The sequence below is a fragment of the Schistocerca serialis genome, chromosome 2 (genome assembly GCF_023864345.2).
Source record: "Schistocerca serialis cubense isolate TAMUIC-IGC-003099 chromosome 2, iqSchSeri2.2, whole genome shotgun sequence".
NCBI classification, from domain to species: domain Eukaryota; kingdom Metazoa; phylum Arthropoda; class Insecta; order Orthoptera; family Acrididae; genus Schistocerca; species Schistocerca serialis.
In genome coordinates, this window is record NC_064639.1 from 500,780,823 (window position 1) to 500,804,979 (window position 24,157).

The 24,157-nt window shown below is 43.4% G+C and overlaps 1 protein-coding gene across 1 annotated transcript in view; it reads right to left on the reverse strand.

Moving 5' to 3' along the window:
* Nucleotides 1–1,519: 1,519 nt before the first annotated feature.
* Nucleotides 1,520–24,157, reverse strand: part of LOC126457449 (tubulin beta-1 chain-like) — a 28,729-nt gene continuing 6,091 nt past the window's right edge. The window contains exon 3 of the mRNA XM_050093729.1: nt 1,520–2,569. Coding sequence (XP_049949686.1) covers nt 1,745–2,569 — 825 coding nt within the window. The 3' untranslated portion in view covers nt 1,520–1,744. The remainder of the gene's footprint in view (nt 2,570–24,157) is intronic.

A 24,157-nucleotide genomic window follows, 5' to 3' on the forward strand; every position in this document is an offset into this window, starting at 1 on the left:
GCAGCAACAATGTATTCACTTCCTATGTCTGTCGACTTGGTTGGCAAAGTAACTGCTGGCTACCAAAGGAAGAACGATGAGTAGCCGAGTCAATGACGCACCCCACAAAACAAGTGCCTCGTTGCAGCTAGTTGTCATTGCTGTCTGCAGGCACATTTCATATAATAATGTTAACACACTCACTGTGTCTCTGCCACTTCACTTCATACATGAAAGCCCATAGTTGACAATTTTTGAATTATTAAGTAACCTTCCCAAAAATTATTAGTGTAAGGAAGTTGACTTTTTAAAACAATTTGCTTTCATGACAATCCTGAATGAACCCTTTCTGTTCTCTCTCCCCTCCCCACTCACAGATATTTCCTTTTACGCCTCTCGAGGTAATTGCTATGTTTTGTTTATTAGATGCACTTCTTGTGATACATGGCTGCCTGCACAATGGCAACAATGTTCACCCATCCCCCTGCTGCTGCCACTGCAATCTATCGGAGTAATTTAGTCTAAGTATACACTCACTCATGCTTTTTATGTTCACTTAGACCTGCTTTTCAAGACTTCTTAAACTCTATTCATCTTCCAAATCTTTCTGTCTGACAACTATAATTTCATTCGCAAATCTCAAACTTACGGGAACAGTTCCTTAACAACGTTTATTACTTTTACCCATAAAAATAAATGTTATGTATGAAGCTTTTCCGGAAAATTTAAAGAGTAAACGCCGAACTTTCACACTTCCTTAAGAAAGAACAATAGTAACTAATACACAGCATAATTATATGAATAAGAGGCAAAATTTCAAATATTGAACACAAGTGTGGCATTGTCTTACTAGGCCCTATTCTTCCAGCTGTTCCAATGTTGTGATTATTTGCACATTTTTATGGGAAGCTCAGGGTCCAAAACCTGTAAGTATGATTATGTAATCAGCATACAACAAGGTGAAGTTTGATTATTGGAAATGCTACAGCTTCTGCAACCAAAAGAAATTTAAGTACCATGAGAATCTTACCACAGTGGCACTCTTCATAGAAGTAACATGTTCAGTCAGTTTCTGAAGCAAGTTCTGTGAATTCAAACCTAAGAACCATAACTGCGGTAGCAGAAAGGATAATGAATCTCTTAATCTTTTGCATAAAGTCAGGAAACAGACAGACAAAAATCGAGGTCCAAACAACAAACTGCTATACATATCTCCATTTCCCTAGGTCCATCTTTCTCAAATTATATTTTTTGCCTGAACTTTGGAGAACATATGTTAAACTATTTCCTAAAGTTAAAGAGTATCTATACAAAACATAAGCTGTATCAATCCAACAATTCATTTGACTATATACACCTGTAGGTCACATGCTAAAATTGCAGTTCTTCGTCTTCTCTATCCGACAGCACATTGTAACAGGAACTTTCTTTCTATTCTTGCAACCTACTGCATAATTGTTTTATTTCCACTAATGGCCTTAAAACACTTTCATCTGTTAATAGAGAATGTTTAATTAAACTGTATTAAACATTTCACAGGTAGATTGAAATAATCTTTATTAAACCACAATGCCCACGAGAAAGATAGCTTCTTACAGAAATATTTATTTGTATTACAAGATGAGTGTATAAATTGATACAAAAGTCATAAAATAACTGCAGATTATAAAAAGGTTCTGTAGAATTCTTTACCAAAAGCTGGAATGTCAAATTCACCAGCTGCTTTAATTACATTATGTACAGCCAAAAATAGAACAATGTCCCACTACTTTTCATCTTCAATTTCTTCCTCTTGTTCATCATCAAATTCAACATCTTCATCTGCAGTAGCTTCCTGATATTGTTGGTACTCCGACACCAAGTCATTCATATTCGACTCTGCTTCAGTAAACTCCATTTCATCCATCCCCTCTCCAGTATACCAATGAAGGAAAGCTTTACGGCGGAACATAGCAGTAAACTGCTCAGATATGCGCTTGAAGAGCTCCTGAATAGCAGTAGAATTTCCAATGAACGTAGCAGACATTTTGAGCCCACGGGGTGGAATGTCACACACTGCAGTTTTAACATTATTTGGGATCCATTCTACAAAGTAGCTGCTGTTTTTGTTTTGGATGTTTAGCATCTGCTCATCCACTTCTTTCATGGACATTCTACCTCTGAAGATAGCTGCAACAGTCAAGTATCGACCATGGCGAGGATCACAAGCTGCCATCATGTTCTTAGCATCGAACATCTGTTGCGTAAGCTCTGGAACAGTGAGGGCTCTATACTGCTGACTGCCACGAGCCGTCAGTGGGGCAAACCCAGGCATGAAAAAATGCAGGCGTGGGAAAGGAACCATATTAACTGCTAATTTGCGCAAGTCCGCATTCAACTGTCCTGGAAACCTGAGACACGTCGTAACACCAGACATCGTTAAGGAGACAAGGTGATTCAGATCACCGTAAGTTGGTTCTGCCAGCTTCAGTGTTCGAAAGCAGATGTCATAAAGGGCTTCGTTGTCAATACAGTATGTTTCATCAGTATTTTCCACTAACTGATGTACCGACAACGTGGCATTGTATGGTTCCACAACTGTATCAGAAACCTGAAACATTTACCAACAATAGATATAACTATATTAAATGCCAATTAATACATCTACATCAATGCAAAACAAAACGACCTCAGTGTAAGGCAAAAGGTATTTCTACACAAAAAGGTTCACAATAAGCTACAAGTAGAAAGTACATCAACTATGTGTCTTGTCACCCAATGAAGCACAGTTCTTAACCCTCATTACAACTGGGGCCAATGTGACCCTGTAAGTACAATGAAAGAGTGCCTACCTTGTTATCAAAGGCAATTTTTCTTCAAAATATGTATAAGTCTAATGTTGTTTATTACAATTTTATATTTACAACACATTAAAATTTATTCATGATATTTTGTACTATGTACCACTGGGGCCAATATGACCCCAACTTTCATTTGTTTCTTGAAATTAATACTTATGGAAATAAAATCATTGTTACATTGAACTATAATGTATGTTTTATGTTTCTTCATTAAAATGCAATTCGTATACCTGGTGTAAATTACTTGGTGTCTGCCTGTCTTATGTTCGTTCATTAAAATGCAGCTAGTATATCTGCCTACAGACGTCAAATACTTTACACCAGATATACTAGCTGCATTTTAATGAATGAACATAATATATACATTGTAGTTGTTTAATGTAACCCAGTGGTACTCAGCGAGAAAAAATCCTGCAAGTAGGAGGGTTAAAAGGTCACAATTACTGATAGTTTAAGGCCCTTAATATCACTAAGTGATTAGTATAAATGTGTATATAAAAGGACAAGACTTTACACAGTATCTTGAAATGATGATTTTTTCATCACCACTCGTCTACTGGTGGTCGATATGTTGAAGCAAGCCATCAAATCAAAGCCACACTTGCAAAGTAGTAAAAAGACACATAACTGTAAAAATTGGTATTCTTGCTTTAACACTTTTCATTGTCCCAAAAATTCGCACTGCTTGATTTCCACAATGCTGAAAAGTTACTAAAAATTGAAATGAAGGTTACTTTTTAGTACACATGTGATGACTTCTTGGCTTGCTTATACAAGGGGCAGCTTGTGCCACTGGTTGTTTAACACCACTTTCAGTGGATTTTTAGGGTAGGATCAATCTATATCAAATCTATTTACATGTGGCATCAGCAGCCAGAAACTGCAGTCATGTGTGGCCACCTCCGGAGGTTCACAAGAAAAACACTTAGGTGTGCAAATACTCTAAGAATCAATGAGGATAGGTAGCAACTCACCATAAAGATGATCGCTGAGCCACAGACAATCACACTCAACTAAATCCTTGGCCATGGCCTTTGTAAGAAAATGAGAGCACGCACACATTCACGCAATTACTCAATCATGCACACTTTACCATTGTCTCTGGCAGCTGCCTCAACAAGCTCCGAGAATCAGATCGAAACTAACCAGTCCTCACACCTCCCTGCCTCTCATTGGCAGCTGCTAGGCTAACAGTAAGTACTGGTGGCAGCACTGCCTGCATGCTGAAGGGAGGGGTGGAAAGGGGAGAAGCAGTAAGAATGAGTGAGTAGGGAAGTGGTGCACATACTCTGCTGCACCCAACCAGCAACAAAGCTGGACATCTCAATAAAACAATTTCATGCTTTTGAGACAAAAACGAGATTTTTCCAGTATTTTTTCTTCAAATTACCCCGATACATTTAAGGGGAGTTTGAAAGCCCTATCCCAACAATGTTAAATTTATTGACTTGGCTTCCCAGTATTTCAGGAACCACTGTAGCCATCGACATGAAACTTTTACAGGACATTAAACTGTATGTTCTGAGTCCACTGAACTACAATAATTGCACTTTAGCCACTGCTTTTGGAAATACAATTTTTTAATTACAGTTAATATTTTGTGTACTTTTTTGTACATTATTCTAAATAATTTTAATTATTCATAACATTACGTTCTTTTAGTTCAGTAGACTCAGGATATGTATGTTATTACTCCCTGAAAATGTGAATACTCAAAGTGATTTCTGAGATTTAGGGAAAAATGCAACAGAAAATATAAATTTTTAGAAATGGTTTCCAAAGTTTCAAAAGACTTAACTCACTCAATATATGCTTAATTTTCTTTTATTTTTGGTCACCCTGCACCATACCGTATGTCATCCTCTATCTTTTTACAAGTTTCTTCTTTATGGACTTGTTAGTGGCCAACTGTGCTGCATACTCAGCTTTATCAATGCAAAGCTTGTCCATCTGTTCTGAAGTTTGATCCAGGATTCCCATATGCTGCAGCACTTTCACCCTACCAGTGTTGCCATCAATGAAAGCAACAACAGCATCACTGACCCCCCACTTTAGTGTCTTCTTTCAAACAAAGATTTTTTGGTAAGCGAGTCCACCAAAGATTATTGAACAACTCATTGGAATTTTTGGTCTGACCATGCACACACTTCAGTAATTCAGGATTTGCCAGCTCTCTGTAAATAGCTTTGTGATATCCATGACTGCTGCTGGGATGGAATGTTTATGGCTGTATGAACTTTGAGTACTGGGCATTGTGGTAATTGCACCACAAAACAGGTCCAGGAGGGCAAAGGTGATGTACTGGTTTTTCATCAGTTGACAGCATGTGGAAGAAGGTAGCCCATACTGCCTGCTTTATTTTCAACAAATGCTCAGTATTATTTCTAATGGCCATCCCATAAAACTAATGTAGTTCAATCATTTTGTCTGTCAGCCTGCCTCTTAAGGTTACACCACAAGAAAATTTCTTGTCTCTCAAACTTTGTTTCAACTTCAAAATGGCACCCATCCTATTATGGACATGACCTTGATAACACAGCTACGCACAGCCTTTGTATAAAAAATTACCAATTTTATTAAATCCTGCAGTAATGGATACAAAACATTTTATTCAGAAAATTGCAAATTATATAATGAGATAATCTCAAAATGTGAAAAAAATAATCCGTTCTAACTCCCTTGAATATTTCCTGATTTCCAGAACTTGTGGCAACCGTGCAACTGGACCAGGAAAAGAGGTATAAATGTTGTAGGAAAGTTGCAGTAGAATGTAAACAATTCAGGAGTAAAGAAAATTGTATTACATGATACAGCTGATGAGCTAGGTTGGGGAGGGATAAGGGGAGGGAGGGGGTAGAGAGAGAGAGAGAGAGAGAGAGAGAGAGAGAGAGAGTTGCTAGCTAAGAGTGTGGGGACAGAAGGCTGGAGGGTGCACAGGCTAGGCATGTGACAGGTACTAGAGCCATTGGTGTAAGGAGCACAGTGGTGACATGAATGTGGACCAAGAGGCTCTGACAGGGCAGAAGAAAGGAAAATTGTTGTGTGAAGGGTATGGGAGAACAGTGGTTTAAGCAAGATTGAGACCAGGAGGGTAACTCCCCTCTGTTTAGTTCACAAGCATTGGTGGTGGAGGGGGATATAAATAGCCAAGCTTATGGAGCAGCCACTGAAGTCAAGCCTGTTATGCTCTGCTTCAACTTGTGCCACTGGCTGGTCAACTCTTATTAGCCACAGTTTGGCAGTTGTCATTCATTCTGGTTAACAGGTGGTTGGTTGTTATACTAACATAAAAGCTGTGCAGTGATTTCAGAAAAGTCAATAAATGACCCAGCCATTTCCACAGGCCATTTCTCTAATGGGCTAGGATAAGTCTGTGACAAGACTGAAGTAATGCTAACTGTGTGAGCCAGGCAGGTCATGCATCTGCATCTTCCACATGGATATGTTCCCTCTGACAAAGGGCTTAAGCTGTCGGCACACAGACCGTGCATCCGAACGTTGAGTGTGCAGAGTTTCTGACGTCATAGTGTGGAACAGCACGCTCGGGAGTCTTTCCGAACGTGCAGTGCAATATCTGGCATGTCATATTCTCAGCATGCGCCTGAGCGTTGACCAATGAGATGGCACAACGCCACCTACGTCACAAGCACGCCGTCTCCTTTCAGTACAGAGTTGTGAGGCACCATATTGGCATTCATTTCAAGCCTGTATGTATATATGCTGTTCCGAGCACCAGCAAATTTAGAATCACTGCATTCATTTCAAGCCTGTATGTATATATGCTGTTCCAAGCACCAGCAAATTGAGAGTCACTGCAAAACCCGTTGTTAACTGTGTGATTCGTTCCAATAAAATAATGAGAAACATCATATTTGTGGCAAAAGAATTATTATAACTTGCGTATAATGAGAGCAGGCTATTTGAAGGCCTTGAAGGCAGCGACACACTGCCAAAACACATTGTTCTTGGTACAGTTTGTTGTTATTAAATTTCAGTTAGTAACATATCTGCGATTAAGGTTTTTAGCAAGCATTAAGATTCCATAATTAGTTACGAAAGGCGTGATGTTGGTTTAGCGTAATGAATAGCATCACTATCCAATAATAAGTATTTTTGTTGGGGCAGTGGTTCGCGTCCTGACAACCAATTTTTTCCCCCCTAACATTCGCATTTTTATTAGGTTCTCATATTTTATTATTAGTTTAATATAAGTACAGACTATAATGTTTGATGTTATGTAAATACAAGTTCACCTTTTTTTGAGGGGTGACTGTTCAATTGGCTTAATCTAAAAGACAGCTTGCACTACTTATATGAAGATATTTTGCTCCTTTTACACTTCGTAATTCACATGTTGCAAAGATTCTGCTACTGGGTAGGAACAGTGATCAAGTAAGACTGACCTTTATGTTTTACTAAAATGCGGGAATGATTAAATAATGTTTATCTTATGCGGAGAAGTATTCCAAATTTGTACTTTACTGTTTGTAATGGAACTTTTATAAACCTGTGTCCTTACTGATGGGACATGGTACTTACCTTTAAATGGACGATGGAAGAAATGTGCATTTTAATAGAGCTAACGTGGGAATTTTACGCGCGCCTGTTGAGTAAACAGTGTGATTTATTAACTAGAAACATCCCTGAATTGTCGCTGGAGTGCGTTGCTATCGCATATACCACGTTGGGGTCCACGTACCGTATGCACAAGTCTCATCGTTCCTGGGCGTTCAGCAGCACGTTGAACTTGGCACACTCAAGGCTCGACAGCACAGTCCGTGTGCTGACGGCTTTAGAGAGGCGTAGGGATGGACCCGGGTGATATATACCCTAGGTTGCAACTAAATACCACTTTAGAAATTGTGGTAAGGATCATGGATAGAATGTATTTCATTCTGAAGTATGACAGATAATGAAAACCCACGCAAAGGATATTGTTCAGTAATTCCAATTTAGAGTGATTTTGAGGGATGTGCAGGCACTCCTTTGTAGTCAATTCTTGAGAGTGGTGGGAGGATAATAGGTGTGTGTGTGTGTGTGTGTGTGTGTGTGTGTGTGTGTGTGTGTGTGTGTGTGTGTGTGTGTGTGTGAAGGCCCTGTTGAGCATACTGGGGCATCCAGGTACTGTTGGTAGTACGTGGGTATAATATGGACAGGGGTGTTTTTTGTTTTGGTTTTAGGGCGCAAAACTGCTATGGTCATTAGCGCCCGGTCCGTGACTTAGGAAACAGTAAAAAACCGAAATTGAAAACCAGCAGCAATGGGAACGAAAGTCATAAAATTGGAGAAACGAAAAGCAGAAGGAAAGCTTAAAAATCCACTACAGAAAGGGGTTGGTTGTCCCCAAAAAAAGCTTGAAATGACTGACGTCATTTCACTGGCACTAATAAACTTGAGAACACGGTCGGCTGAGCGCGTGTCATCTGCTAATATCGACGATATATCAGGCGATAGCTGTAGACGGGAGCGTAACTGATTAAAATAGGGGCACTCAATTAAAAGGTGTCTTACCGTCCACAGCTGAGAGCAGTGGGGACAGAGTGGGGGAGGATCGCTGCTTAAAAGATGTCGATGGCTAAAAAGACAGTGCCCTATCCGGAGTCTAGTTAAAATTACCTCCTCCCGACGACGCGTTCGGGAGGAAGAGGTCCAAGCACAGGGAAGAGCTTTCACGTCCCGCAATTTATTATTGGGGAGTGTCGACCAATGCGTGTGCCATAAATGAACAACACGTCGACATAGAACGCTCCGTAGATCGGCGAAGGGAATCAATTGAATAGCTGGCCTAGGAGGAGAGACTGCAGCCTTGGCTGCAATATCAGCCCGCCTCATTTCCACAGATACCAACGTGTCCCGGGAGCCAGAGGAACGCCACCGAGACGCCCCCCAGGTGGAGCAAGCGCAGACAGTCCTGAATCCGGTGGACCAGAGGGTGCACAGGATAAAGAGCTTTGAGACTGAGTAGAGAGCTGAGAGAATATGAACAGATAACGTACTGTATGCGCTGATGGCAGCGGATGTAGTGGACAGCCTGGAGAATAGCGTAAAGCTCCGCAGTATAAACCGAACACTGGTCGGGAAGCCGAAAGTGATTTGGGTTGTCGCCAACAATATAGGCACTCCCTACACCTAACGATGTTTTCGAGCCGTCAGTGTAAATAAATGTGGCGTCCGTCATTTGTGCACATACAGCAGCAAATGCCCGACGATAAACAAGTGAAGGGGTACCGTCCTTGGGAAATTGACAAAGGTCACGGAGCAGGCAGATCTGGGGACGGAGCCAAGGCGGTGCTGTACCCCAAGTTTGACAGGTTTTAGGAAAGCGGAAGGAAAGAATGGAGCAATTGACGGAAGCGGACTCCCGGTGGTAGTAGGGAGGAAGGGTGGCCTGCATACCCTACATCCAAGGAGGCGCCGAAAAAAATGTCATGGGCTGGATTAGCAGGCATGGAAGACAGATGGCTAGCATAACGACTCAGGAGGACTGCTCACCGATTGGACAGCGGAGGTTCAGCAGTCTCAGCATAAAGGCTTTCCACAGGGCTGGTGTAAAAAGCTCCAGACACTAAACGTAATCCGCTGTGGTGGATAGAGTCGAGACGCCGAAGAATAGATGGCCGAGCAGAGGAGTAGACTATGCTTCCGTAGTCCAATTTCGAGCGCACTAAGGCGCGACAGAGGCAGAGAAGGACCACTCGGTCCGTTCCCCAGGAGGTACCATTCAGGACACGGAGGGTGTTGAGGGATCGCAGACAGCGAGCTCAAAGATAGGAAACGTGGGAGGACCAGCACAGTTTTCTGTCAAACGTAAGACCCAAGAATTTAGTGACATCCAAAAAACGGAAGGTCGACAGGTCCTAGATGTAAGGAGGGTGGAAGAAACTCCTTACGACGCCAAAAGTTAACACAAACGGTCTTACTGGGAGAAAAACGGAAGCTGGTTTCGATGCTCCAAGAGTGGAGGCGATTGAGACATCCTTGAAGACGTCGTTCAAGAAGGCTGGTCCGTTGAGAGCTGTAGAAGATCGCAAAATCGTCCACAAAGAGGGAGCCCGAGACATCAGGAAGGAGACAATCCATAATTGGATTGATGGCAATGGCAAACAGTACAACACTCGGCACGGAGCCCTGGGGTACCCCATTTTCTTGGGAGAAAGTACGGGAGAGAGTAGTGTTCACCCGCACCCTAAATGTGCGCTCTGCCATAAATTTGCGAAGAAAAAGGGGGAGCCGACCTCGAAAGCCCCAAGAGAACAGTGTGTGGAGGATGCCTGTCCTCCAACAGGTATCGTATGCTCTCTCCAGGTCAAAAAATATTGCTATTGTTTGGCGTTTCCGGAGAAAATTGTTCATGATATAAGTGGAGGGAGCAACAAGATGGTTAACTGCAGAACGATGCTTTCGGAATCCGCATTGGGCAGGTGTTAAAAGACTGCGGGATTCCAGCCACCACGCTAAACGGTAATTCACCTTACGCTCCAAAACCTTACAGACACTACTCGTGAGAGAAATGGGGCGATAGCTAGAGGGGAGATGTTTATCCTTTCCAGGTTTCGGAACAGGAACGACGATAGCTTCCCGCCATCGTCTGGGAAAAGTACTGTCGGTCCAAATTCGATTATAAAGGCGAAGGAGGTAACACAGACTATGGGTTGATAAATGCAGCAACATTTGGACGTGGATACCATCCGGTCCTGCGGCGCAGGAGCGAGAAGAAAAGAGTGCATGTTGGAGTTCCCGCAAGGAGAAAACAGTATTGTAGCTTTCGCGATTTTGAGAGGAGAAAGCAAGAGGTCGCACTTCCGCTGCACGTTTCTTCGGGAGAAACGCTGGCGGGTAATTTGCAGAGCTCAAAATCTCAGCAAAGTGCTGACACAACGAGTTAGAAATGGCGACGGGGTCCACTAATGTGTCATGCGCGACAGTGAGCCCAGAGACCGGGGAGAAACTAGGCATGCCTGAGAACCGTCGAAGCCGACTCCAAACTTCCGAGGCGGGAGTGAAGGTGTTAAATGAGCTAATACAGAATTTCCAGCTTGCCTTCTTGCTATCGCAGATGACACGACGGCATCGCGCTCGGAACTGCTTATAGCGGATACAGTTGGCCAAAGTAGGATGGTGGCGGAAAACGCGGAGAGCACGTCGCCGCTCACGTATTGCATCACAGCATGCCTCGTTCCACCAAGGAACTGGGGGGCGCCGGGGCAATTCGGAGGTGCGTGGTAGTGAATGTTCCGCAGCTGTAAGAATAACTTCGGCAATATGTGTGACCTCATCGTCGACACTGGGAAAGTGACGGTCATCGAATGTCGCTAGAGACGAAGAAAGTGTCCAATCGGCTTGGGCAAACTTCCAGCGTCGCGGGCGCATGTAGGGCAGTTGAGGCTGCAGTCTAAGGACACATGGAAAGTGGTCACTCGAGTGTGTATCACCAAGGGCGAACCATTCGAAGTGCCGAGCTAGCGGAACAGTACCGACCACAAGGTCCAAATGAGATAAATTTGTCGTGGAGGCAGACAAAAATGTAGGGACCCCAGTGTTGAGGCAAACTAGATCTGCTTGGTGGAAGACGTCTAGCAATAGTGAGCCACGTGGACAAGGATGTGGAGATCCCCAAAGCGGGTGGTGGGCATTGAAGTCCCCAATCAGCAAATATGAGGGTGGAAGCTGACCAAGAAGATGAAGGAGATCAGCTCGTGCCATTGGTGTGGACGATGGAATGTATACAGTACAAAGAAAGAACGTGTATCCGGAAAGGGAAAGACGGATGGCGACAGCTTGGAAGGAAGTGTTTAAATGGATTGGGTGATAATGGAGAGTTTCATGGAGAAGAATGAGGAGTCCATGTGTTGGAGTGCCTTCAACAGAGGGGAGATCACATCGGACGGACTGAAAATGAGGGAGAACAAAGCGGTCATGGGGACGCAGCTTTGTTTCCTGAAGACAGAAGATGACCGGCGAGTAGGATCGTAAGAGGATCGACAATTCATCCCGATTGGCTCGGATACCGCTGATATTCCAGTGGATAATGGACATAGGGTGAACAGAAAATGGAGGAGTGTGACCAAGGTCGCTGTCACCTCAACGACTGCTCTGAGCTTGCGACCGACAGCATGGAATGGCATTCAGCCGAAGGCAGAAGATCCTGATCCATAGGTTGGTCAGGAGCAGCTCCTGCCACCAGCGATCGGCCGGTTGATCGGCCGCCAGCAGTGCGCCTCGGCGACACAGAAGACGGCCGAGGGCGATTTCCGCCAGGTGGTGCTGTAGATGGGACACGCCTTGGCGGAGGAGAGGAACTGGGTTTCTTTGTAGCCTTCTTGGAAGTATGATGTTTAGAGGAAGGAGGAACCGATGTTTGGGAAGTTGCCGTACGTAAAATCTCTTCACGAGTATGCTCTTTTTTCGAAGTCTTGGTGTCTGACTTTTGGGCTCGAGATTTAGCAGAACTCGACAAAGGGTGAGCCAGAGAGTGGGCAAGCGAAAGCGGTGAGATTGAACGGGCGATCTTTGCGCTGGCCGATCTGACGACCGTGGCACTAAAGGTGAGGTCGCAAGTCTGCGTGGCTGCCTCCTTTGTTGGCCGAGGAGAAGCAAGGACAGTGCTGTATTTTCCTTTCTGAGGCACGGTGGGCTGTCGACTGGCGAATAATTTTCAAGCAGCAAAGGCCGACACCTTTTCCTTTACTCTTATTTCCTGGATGAGCTTTTCGTCCTTAAAAACGGGACAATCTCGAGAGGAAGCAGCATGGTCACCCATACAGTTGATGCAGCGAGGGGATGGAGGTGGACAAGCACCCTCATGGGCATCCTTGCCACACGTAACACATTTGGCCAGATTGGAACAGGACTGGCTGGTGTGATTGTACCGCTGACACCGATAGCAACGCATAGGGTTTGGGACGTAAGGGCGAACGGAAATTATCTCATAGCCTGCTTTGATTTTCGATGGGAGTTGAACTTTGTCAAATGTCAAGAAGACAGTGCGGGTTGGAATGATGGTCGTGTCAACCCTTTTCATAACCCTATGAACAGCCGTTACGCCCTGGTCAGACAGGTAGTGCTGAATTTCTTCGTCAGACAATCCATCGAGGGAGCGTGTATAAACGACTCCACGCGAGGAATTTAAAGTACGGTGCGGTTCCACCCGGACAGGGAAGGTGTGTAGTAGTGAGGTACACAGCAATTTTTGTGCCTGGAGGGCAGTGACTGTTTCTAACAACAGGGTGCCATTCCGTAATCTGGAACAAGACTTTACAGGACCTGCAATTGCGTCGACACCTTTCTGAATAATGAAAGGGTTGACCGTGGAGAAGTCGTGACCGTCAGACTGAGAAACAACAAGGAACTGTGGCAACGATGGAAGAACTGACTGTGGCTGAGACTCAGTGAACTTACGTTTGTGAGCAGACATAGTGGAAGGTGAGGAAACCATTGCGGAAGAATCCCCCATGATTACCGGCGTCTCCGATGGCGCGCTCCTTCCTTGTGGGGGCCCTCTCTGAGGGCACTCCTGCCTTAGGTGATTGTTCACACCTCAGATCACACCTCCTGACAAACGGACGGAGGGACCAATCAGCACTTTCGGAAGGTGTCAGCTCGGGTAATCACCCCTCCCTGGGCCTGGCCGTTACCAGGGGGTACGTACGTGTCCTACCTGTCTACCCAGGGCGGGGAATTACGCGTTACCCCATCACCGGCTACGCATGGAAGTGCGTGGGTCGGCCTTCAGACACGCACAGGGAGGAAGAAAGAGAAAGGGAAAGGAAAGAAGAGAGGTCTCAAACGCTGCAGTGGAGAAAAGGGTAAAGAGAAGAGCAAAGGAAGGATGAAGACATACAAGCAAGGAAGGCGAAGAATGCGGTACATGTACAATCGTCCGTCTCCGGACGTAGGCACAAACCATACTCCCAGAGGGGGAGAAGGGGAAGGAAAGAGCCAGAGGTGGGGGGGGGGGGGCGAAGATGGGGGATGGGGAAGGATGCGGAAAGGGAAGGTATGCAGCCCGGAAAGGAAGGAAGGCCACATCAGCTCGGGGTCCCGTGCTCGCTACGCACGTATCCACAAAAGTTGTGGATCCCCTGAGGGGGAGACAGGCGTGTGGATGTAACCCTCAGAGGTGGAGGTCAATGTCCAGGAAAGTGGCACAATCAAACAAGGGAGGTCCTGAGGCTGTGGAGAGGTAAGGATAGACTGTCTCAGCTCTAAGTCCAGATCATGAAGATATCCAGTAGTCTGAATCAGACAAGAGGTTTGGGGAGGCTAGTGAGGTTTCTTCTAGAGGCCCAAAGTTGCCATGCAGATGCCAATGGCTGTGCCACAGATTTGTTTATAAACCTCCCTCTCAAACAATGTAGTTGGGAAGAAGTGTGAGGGATGAGATTGTGGGTTTAGGGTCCGAAGGTTTTAGGAAGAGAATGATTGCTGCTAGCAAAGCCAAGGGCATGAGGGATGTTTGTGTATAGAGAAGTGGCATCAACGGTGATTAATATGGATCTCTGATGTAAAGGGATGGGGATGGAGGAGTCAGTGAAAGAAGTTGTTACACAATCTTAAGTTGGCATTTATGCACATAACAAGACTAAAAATGCAACTACACGGAAACAGTGAAGACACAAAGAAACTCGCATGCAGATGGTAAAATATTACATTCACATATTAACTAATCAGAGGGTAATTAACTTCAAAGACCCATTCCTGTGCAACAGTTTTGACATCAATTTTCTTAATAATGGGATTTACAAACCACAATGTATAATAATGAATTTAAACTTATGCAACAACAAAACCAAAGTCATTATGCAAAAAAGTACTGACAGTGCATTTTTACTTGGCCCCTATGATCGTCTGCATCAGCCGACTTTGTGCTGCTCCGGAACATTTACTCACAACTAACCTTACTGGAAGTAGCTACATAAGTATTGTGCACCATAACAATAAGTAGCTTCTGTGAATGTATTGTTGATCCACATGTGGTGGTGTGTGTAGTGACTTAATGTAATAAGGTTGTGCACAAGTTTCTAATATTTTTGCCTTGTAAGTTGGTACACCTATTGCTATCAGTTTATTTATCCATTATCATTTTTTATTTGTAGTTCACCGTTGCTCTTTGAGTTCACATATTGCCATTTGGAGATAGTGTTGGAGCTGTGGACCCTAGAAAATGGCATGCCAAGTTGAGAAATCTGAACATCTCCGACATTCATCTGTTTCACATCAATCTAACGATGACAGCAGTGGAGACAAACATTTGTGCTGTGTATGGGGATGCCACTGGACAGCACAGCAAGGAAACAATTTTCTCGTTCTGAGGAGAACCATTTTGACATCAGTAACTTCCAAATTTAGGAAGACCTTCAAGGTTTGATGTAGATAATTTAAATGCATTAATCCACAATGATCCACATCAGTGCACCTGATAACTGGCATATGCAAAAAACTGATCATTCTACCTCCATGCAATAGCTGATTGGTTGATTTAAAAGGGGAGGGGGGACCAAATTGCGAGGTCATTGGTCCCTTGTTCCCAGCAGAACCATTACCAAGGGAAAGAAGAAAACAAAAAGGTATGACACAATAACAGGAGAAAGGAAAAACTATAACAGAAAGACAACAAAAACTACAATGAACAAAACAGAACAAGAAACAGGAAAAAGAGATTAAAAACAAGAAAGCAGATTTCCATGGCTGGCTGACCATGAGAATAAAAAAAGGAGCAGCCCGCCACTCTGCAACACATTAAAACCTCCACTCTAAAAATCCTAGCATGGAGGACACACACGGACAAAGGACATGCACTAAAACTCAGATCCAATGATAAAACTCACCCTCACAAATAAAACATAAAACTAAAGTTGCTGTTGATGCACTGCCGCCCAACACCGAAGATAGGGTGCTGGGAAAGTTAAAAGGCCGCTGCAGAGTGGCTAAAGGTGGGCAGTCCAGCAAGAGGTGGACAACTGTTATTTGGGAGCCACAGCGACACAAAGGTGGGTCCTCACGATGGAGGAGGTAACCATGTGCGAGCCTCGTATGGCTAATGTGACAACTGATTCCCTGCAAGAAGCCTACAGGGAAGACTGCCACACATTCGCAGTCTCCTTAATGACACGAAGTTTGTTGTGCATACTGTTATGCCACTCCATCTCCCAAAGCCAAAAACCTTGCAGCGTAAGGCAGAAGGCAGGTCAGTTTCAGAGATTCCTATCTCCAGGAGCAGTTTCTGCATAGCCTGTTTGGCCTGCCTGTCAGCAGTTCATTGCCTGGGATTCCAACGTGTCCTGGGGGCAACACAAACACTACTGAATGACAGGACCGTTCCAATAAACTCCTGTATGTTTACTACCAAACTGACAGCAAGGGTAGCACTGGTCGATAGCTTGTAAGCCGCTCAGGGAGTCAGAACAGAGAAGAAACGACTCATCAGAACACGCACATATGCACTGAAGTGCACGAGATATGGTCACAAGCTCAGCCGTGAATAGACTGCAGCCAGCATGCAAGGAATGCTGTTCAATATGGCCTCTGTGGACATAGGTGAAGCCAACATTACCATCAGCCATCGAGCCATCCGTGTAAGCAACTTCAGAGCGCCGGAACACATCAATAATCGAGAGGAAGTGACAGCCGAGAACAGCGGGATTAACAGAGTCCTTAGGGCCACACGAAAGGTCCAGACGAAGCTTTGGCCAAGGTGTACGCCATCGAGGTGTACGTGAAAGGACCTCAAGTACAGGTGGTAAAGGGAAGGACCCCAGTTCGGAGAGAAGAGGTTGCACGCGAACTGCAATTGTGAGCCCTGACAACTGCAGCAGGTGGGGAAAGAGAGAGAGTAATTTGGATGCTCAGAACTACAAATATTTTCAACTTAACTGGCAAGCAGTTGTGCATGTCGTATCCGCAATGGAGGGACTCCAGTATCCACCAGGACACTGGTCACTGGACTCTTTCTAAAAGCTCCCGTCACTAGGCTACCTTCACAGTGGTGCATTGGGTAGAGTAAACGCAATGCTGAGGGCACCGCCGAACTGTAAACCGACTCCCACAGTCAATGCGGGATTGAACAAGGGCTCTGTAGAGCTGCAGCAGCGTAGAGCGATCTGCACCCCAGTTGGTGTTGCTCAGGCAGCGGTGGGCACTGAGGTACTGCCAGCACTTCCACTTAAGCTGACGAAGGTGAGGTACGTCAATCGGGTGTCGAAAAGCAGTCCAAAGAATCACTATGTCTCCACTACAGTGACTGGATCGTCGTTAAGATAAAGTTCCGGTTCCAGGCGAACGGTACAACGCCAACAGACGTCTGTGACACACAACTTCGCAGCTGGAAACTGGAAGCCATGGGCTAGAGCCCACGACTGTCTTGTGAATGGTTCCTTGTAGGTGCCGCTCAGGAACACTAGTACTGGAGGAGCAATACGAAATGCAGAAGTGATCTGCATACAAAGAAGGGGAGACTGACCCTATTCTAACCCCCAGGCCCACGGGGGCATGTAACAGTTTCATGCAATGCATTCAAAAATTGGGTGTATGCGTTTCTCATAATCTAAGCCAAAATCCCAAAATTCAGTAAGTGGCATCGCTGCTTGCTTGTCATCAATCAGCTTGTTAACACCTATGATTCCTACCCTGTACTGTTACTGGTGATGAGAAATGGGTTCCTGGTGGAACAGCGACAAGGTGGAACCATTGTTGCTGACATGTATCATTTACCACGGAGATTTCTTTCACGCACAATCCAAAAGTAACAGCCAGGAAGACTGTGTGAAGTTATGCTATTCCATGACAATGCCTACCTGCTTCCTGCCAGGCTGACAAAAAACACTGTACAGAAGAAGAGTCTGAATTCATTCTGCATGCACCTTATTGACCCGATCTTGTGCCTTCAGATTTTCACCCTGTCCACACTATCAACCAACAATCACGGAAGTTCCTTTCCAAATGAAAATGCTCTGGACAGTTTGACAAGCTGCCAAAAAACTATGTGATTTCTAGTCACTGAATCGACACATTACCCCAGCATTGGTAGACTGCTGTAAATAGTGAAGGAGAATACACTATTGATGACCAAATCAGTATGTACAACAAATGTGATAGGACCAGTCAGTAGCTCTTCTTGAGAAACATTATTAGGAACAAAACTGAAAGTGTCCACTGTTTTATACACTGGCAATCTGCTCCTTCTTCTATACATTCTCCTGTACGGCATGGCTGTGTGCTCCGTGCGGCTGCCTCAAGTCGAATGAGCATGCTGCTGCCTCACAACAGGATGTACTTCCTGCCCCCCCACCCATGCGCGCAGCGCCAGCGCGCCTTATCAGTCCCGATTGCGCAACGGTCAGTTTGATTTTCCAGCAACACGGGCCTAGTAATACTAGGGCCCCGTGTTGCGCTCTCTCTCTCACAATCAACGTCACCCGCCTCGCTCAGCGGCAAGTCCCGCTCAAGGTCACCCACGTTACACAGCAGCACAAGGCTAAGTCACACTTCCTTGAAGTGATAAGACACCATCAATCTTGGCCCAAACATTAATTCTTTCATTAGCATTCACACGTCTTCTGTTTCTTGTATATAATGAAAATGGTTTATCAGTATGTACAACACCTGTTCCATAATTCCTATCACCTTGTACACCAATAGAAAAGGTACGATAGGAGATAATGTCTCTGTCATAGTACGATTCCAATCCTTGTAATGGTTTATCACTACCTCGTACTATAGCGAGTGTTAACCATGAGTTACCAGGAACAAGTTCTGTCGTAGTACATGAAAAGTTAATCTTGCATCCAACAAATGTAATAGGACCAGTCAATAGCTCCTCTTGAGAAACATCATTAGGAACAAAACTGAAAGTGTCCACTGTCTTATACACTGGAAGTCTGCTCCTCCTCATGTATCTTCTGCGTCGGTACGGCATGGCTGTGTGACTTAGCCTTGTGCTGCTGTGTAATGTGGGTGACCTTGAGCGGGACTTGCCGCTGAGCGAGGCGGGTGACCTTGATTGTGAGAGAGAGAGAGCGCAACACTTGCCTCGCTCAGTGGCAAGTCCCGCTCAAGGTCACCCACATTACACAGCAGCACAAGGCTAAGTCACACAGCCATGATAATAACCCACCCACCTCCCCAGGGGTCGTAACCCCTGCAACCCACACAAGAGAAAGATGCTTCAGTAGCTGATAAGAAATTTTTTTTAGGATAAGGATGTTTATTAGGAATGGTAATATACAGTAATGTCACCTTGTACTTTAATATAATTTGCTAATACACCATCAATCTTGGCCCAAACATTAATCCTTTCATTAGCATCCTGTTCAGAGGCAGCAGCAGGCTCATTCGACTCGAGGCAGCCGCACGGAGCACACAGCCATGCCGTACAGGAGGAGAATGTATAGAAGAAGGAGCAGGTTGCCAGTGTATAAAACAGTGGACACTTTCAGTTTTGTTCCTAATAATGTTTCTCAAGAAGAGCTACTGACTGGTCCTATCACATTTGTTGGATGCAAGATTAATTTTTCTTGTACTACTACTGAACTTGTACCTGGTAATTCATGGTTAACACTTGCCATAGTACGAGGTAGTGATAAAGCATTACAAGGACTGGAATTGTACTTGCCGCTGAGCGAGGCGGGTGACCTTGATTGTGAGAGAGAGAGAGAGCGCAACACGGGCCCTAGTATTACTAGGCCCGTGTTGCTGGAAAATCAAACAGCGTTGCGCAATCGGGACTGATAAGGATATCTGTTGTGTGTATTTAACCTATGGAAAAATGCTATGAACTTGTGCACCAAACCATTATTCACAGAAGTGATTGAAGAGGCTGTACGTGGAATAATCCGTATCACTTCAGGCAGGGTGGGTCACCGTCAGTCTCTGCTGTTAAGGGATATGCCATGTAAAGTAGGACACACGATTTAAAAAGTTTAAAATTTAGTACTTCTCATACGTTGCTTGGAAAGGCTGGACCTTTTCCTGTATGGCAACAATGTTTGTTGCTCATTATTGCGTTCCCTCCATAATTTGTAGCCATTTATATATGGCCATACATTTTTCATGTGATGGCAGTGGAATTATTGGAGCTTTTGAACCTTGATTTCAACTAATTGGCAAGTAAGAATTAGCATATCATTATTACTGTTACATACCCTAATTTATTGCATAAATAGTATAAAATTGAAGTAGTTAAAGTACAGGTCAGGATAAATGACATAATACAACAGCATGAACTTTCATTAAATTAAGAGGAATGTTAGAGCTAACTTAATCTTGTTCAGTATTTTACTTGTTTGTTTGTAAGCGTAACTAATATCACTTCGAAAAATTTTCCAATTGGAACCAATATTGTGAAAATAGAAAATTAAACATGTAACATCAGCCACGTAATTGGACTCTTTCTTAATGTTAAAAGAACAGAAAGTTGGAGCATCTGCAAGCAGCTAGAAAAAGTCAAAAGAAGCATTAAAAAAGTTTCTGCAATTGAGTCAACTTAAAACTATGACATATTGGAAGAAAGAAGAGCTGAAACTGGGGAGAGTGTTAGAAAACATAGCATAATGTAAGATGCAAAATCAGCAACATAGTAAAGATCGTTTTTCACATAGTGCTCTAGGTAAAGCCACGGCTCGAGCTCATCGTTGCTTGCCATCGTCACGATGTAAAATTGTAGTTCTTGATCTGTTCAGGACTTGTGTGGAAATTCATCAGATGGAAAGTCTGAAAGACCCAGTCATGGCAGTAGTACACAAAATTGAGACCTTAGTTCTGAAAGTAGATACTTGGTAACTAGTTTCTACAGTCGTGACGTCAGTTGCCAATCACCAAGCAGGAAGGACATAATAGTGATTAGAGAAAATAATGAAAAAAAGACAGGTATTCAAACAGGAACACCCTGAAGTTCAAATTGGGAAATCAGATTGCAGAGGTACGGCCACAACATGTTCAAGTAAGCAGCAAACTATCTCATAATGTATGTTTGCGTAAATATCACAAAAATTTCATAAATACTATCAGCAGCCTTCATAGAAAACATAATATTCCAGCTTACGGCAACATATTGTTATCAGCCATCATAAGCAACCTATCCAGTGAGCTTTGTTGACTGAATGAAAGTAAACTGTCAAAATGGTAGAGATTTCAAAGAAGCTTATAGAACTGATGAGCTGGAAATTGTGAATTTATCATGGTATATTTGGAAGATGGAACAAAACAATTCTAACATTATTGAAGTCAAAGAAGAAGACTCTACAGCTCATATTGTGAAATACAAAATTTACATAATTCCACAGTTTCTTGTTCATCGCTATACAAAAGAGCTCAGCTTGCATCTTATTATCAGCAAAAGGAAATGGTTATCAGCCAAGATTATAAGGAGTTTGCATTGCTACATATTGACTGCTGAAAATTACATTTCTGTTTATCAAGATGAGGTGCAAAGTGCATATTGAGCACAAGCACAAGTTAGTAATTTCACTGTGTTACTGTGGCATTCAGTTTCTCGTCGAAGTGAAAATTCATAGTTTATGATGCATTAACTTTTGCTCAGGCAGCTGCAAGTACCACAACTATGCAGGTTTGTCGTATGTCCACTAATGAAATTCAAGAAATCAGTGAAACTTAATCTGGCACAAATATTTTCTTTAGCATCATCAGCACGAAACATAATCATTCACTGCTTTTGCTACAAGAAAGGAGTACTACAAACATATCTGCTGTCTTCAAAGAATTTCCCTGTTGCAGATCACACTGAAGGAACTAGAGAAAGGGTGAAAATTGGAGACAGGTAAAAAGTAGAACATGATGGTAAATTCTATGCTGGAGAAGTACATGCAATTTTTGGAAATTCTTACTAATCAGTGAAATGGAGCATGCTGGTCACTATTGGAAATGGTGTGCAAAATGTGATGAAAATCCGTTCACACAGGACAAAATTATAAAGGAAATTGATCCACCTGATGTCAATGCAAGTGATTTTCAGTCCTCATTGAATTAACACTATTTTCCCGGATGTCATGCTCTTACAATTTTTCGGTTAAAAAGTGAAATGTTAAGTTTATCTTATTTGGCAAATAACATTTTTATTTCTCTGTTTGCATGAAGTTTTTCTGACAATAAGTAGCAAGTAACACAAGTCACATAACATTTAGTCACATGCTCTTTTCAATATATTACAGTGTTTCACATGGTATAAATATTTTTTAAAATCTGCAACTGTCATTTGAGTGCCAAACTCATATGCATTTTCTGTGATGAAAACTAGATCCAGACTTAATAGTTTGAGGACACTTTTGATCTAAAATGAACATTAGCAACAGGATGTCCCAAATTTGTAACATGAGTCACAATATAAATTACATTCTTGTTCTTTAATTTTAATGCTCTTTCCTGCTTAAGTTTTCTTTCTGTTGATTAGTACCATGTAGTACTATTTTCTCTGTAAAGGACAGCTTCCACCTCTAAGTTGGACATGTTTTATTTTACAAAATTTGTCTTTAACTTTCAAGGGTACTGTATGTCTTCACTGTAGTTGTTTCTAACTAATTTCCTTGTTACAATGTTTATTTCTATTGTCTTTGTTGCAGTTATTTCTTTTCACCTTCATCAATACAGATATTTCTTACACTTTGTTGTGATTATGATTGCTTTGTGGGGCACTCAACTGCACGGTTATCAGCAACCGAACAAATTCCCAACCTTTGCTCATCGCAATCTTGCCGCATTCATGAATGATGTTGAAATGATGAGGACAACACAAACACTCACTCAGGCACCTCGAGGCAGGTAAAAATCCCTGACCCCACCGGGAAACAACCCAAAACCCTGTACTTGAGAAGAGAAAACGCAACTGCGAGCTGTGGACACACTTTGCTGTAGTTTGTCAGTTTCTTTGTTGTGGTTGTTCACTACAGGTTTCTGTATTATTGTTTAGTGCTAATTTGTTTACTGGAGAGGCTTCTAAGAAATCAGACAATCCAGTGAGTTCTGTGTTTTCGTGAGGATTTGCAAGCTGACAATTGCAGTGTGTTTTGTGAAAAGGACTGAAAAGTCTTCTGACTGGGGCCACAGGAGAGTTAAGTGTGCTGAGTATTTCCTTATCCATAAAAAATGACATAAGGGAAAAAACACTGTTCAGGTTGGGAATAAGTGTTCTCATTTGAAGACTTTTTCAAACTGAAGATGTTTCCAGTGACGATTTTTTTGTTCTAAAAGTTTTGACATAATAACAACAATGATAGTATCTGAACAAGGTGAAGCCACCCATGGTGCAGATGAAGCAGATTTTGCATCAATAAAGGGTGAATAGGCCTAGCAAGCCAGTAGTGGATAAATCAACTGTTTTCAAAAAGGGAACATGCCTCGGATCACGGAACGGATTTAAAGGAAACCGACCAAGCAATGGAAAAGGATTACGAGATGGTTTACGACTGGGCACCTTAAACGTAAGGACTAACTGGGAAGTTAGAAGAAATTGTAGAAATGATGGAAAGGAGGAAATTGGACATCTTGGGACTTGCTGAGACTAGGTGGAGAGGAGTTGGTGAAAAACCACTAAGTAAAGGATGTAAACTGTACTGGATAGGGAATGAGAGGGGAAGAACTGGAGTGGCAATAGTGGTCAGAGAAGGTCTGCAGGAGGAGGTGGAAGGTATCAACGATCGAATGATAAAAGCCAGAGTACGAGCGAAAGGAAAAAGCATTCAAATCATCCAAGCATATGCCCCACAGGTGGGGTGTACAAAAAAGGAGGAGGAATTTGAAGATGACATGCAAAAGCAGCTAAATGGAGGTAATCAGATTATAATAGGGGACCTCAATGCACATGTTGGCACAGACAGGAAAGGATTCGAGGAGATAATGGGACCAGAGGGCTGGGGGAACCGAAAGAGAAGGAAAATTGTTGCTGGAATTCTGCAAGAGGAATGGGCTGGCGATCGCAAATTCCTGGTACAAGAAGAGAAGTAGCCACAAAATAACTTGGTACAGTGGAGACTTGTCCCAAACTTCAGTAGTAGACTATGTACTAGTGAATAGGCAGATGATGAGCAGCCTCACAGATGTTAAGTCTTTCCATCTGAGGCCTTAGACAGTGACCATCGGCTGTTGGTAGCCACCCTGAGAGAGAAACAAGATAGGAGTGCAACAGACATACAGGAGAAAAGGTTGAAGACATGGATGCTGAAAGAGGATGAACGGAGGACCCAGTACCAGACACTGATCAGGAATAAGCTGCCAAAGGAAGATCAGAGAACAGTGGAAGAAGAATGGGGAGATTTTAAGAGGGCTCTAGTTGAGGCAGCTGAGACTGTGTGCGGAAGAACTAGCACAAAGAGGAGAAGTAAAGAAACCCC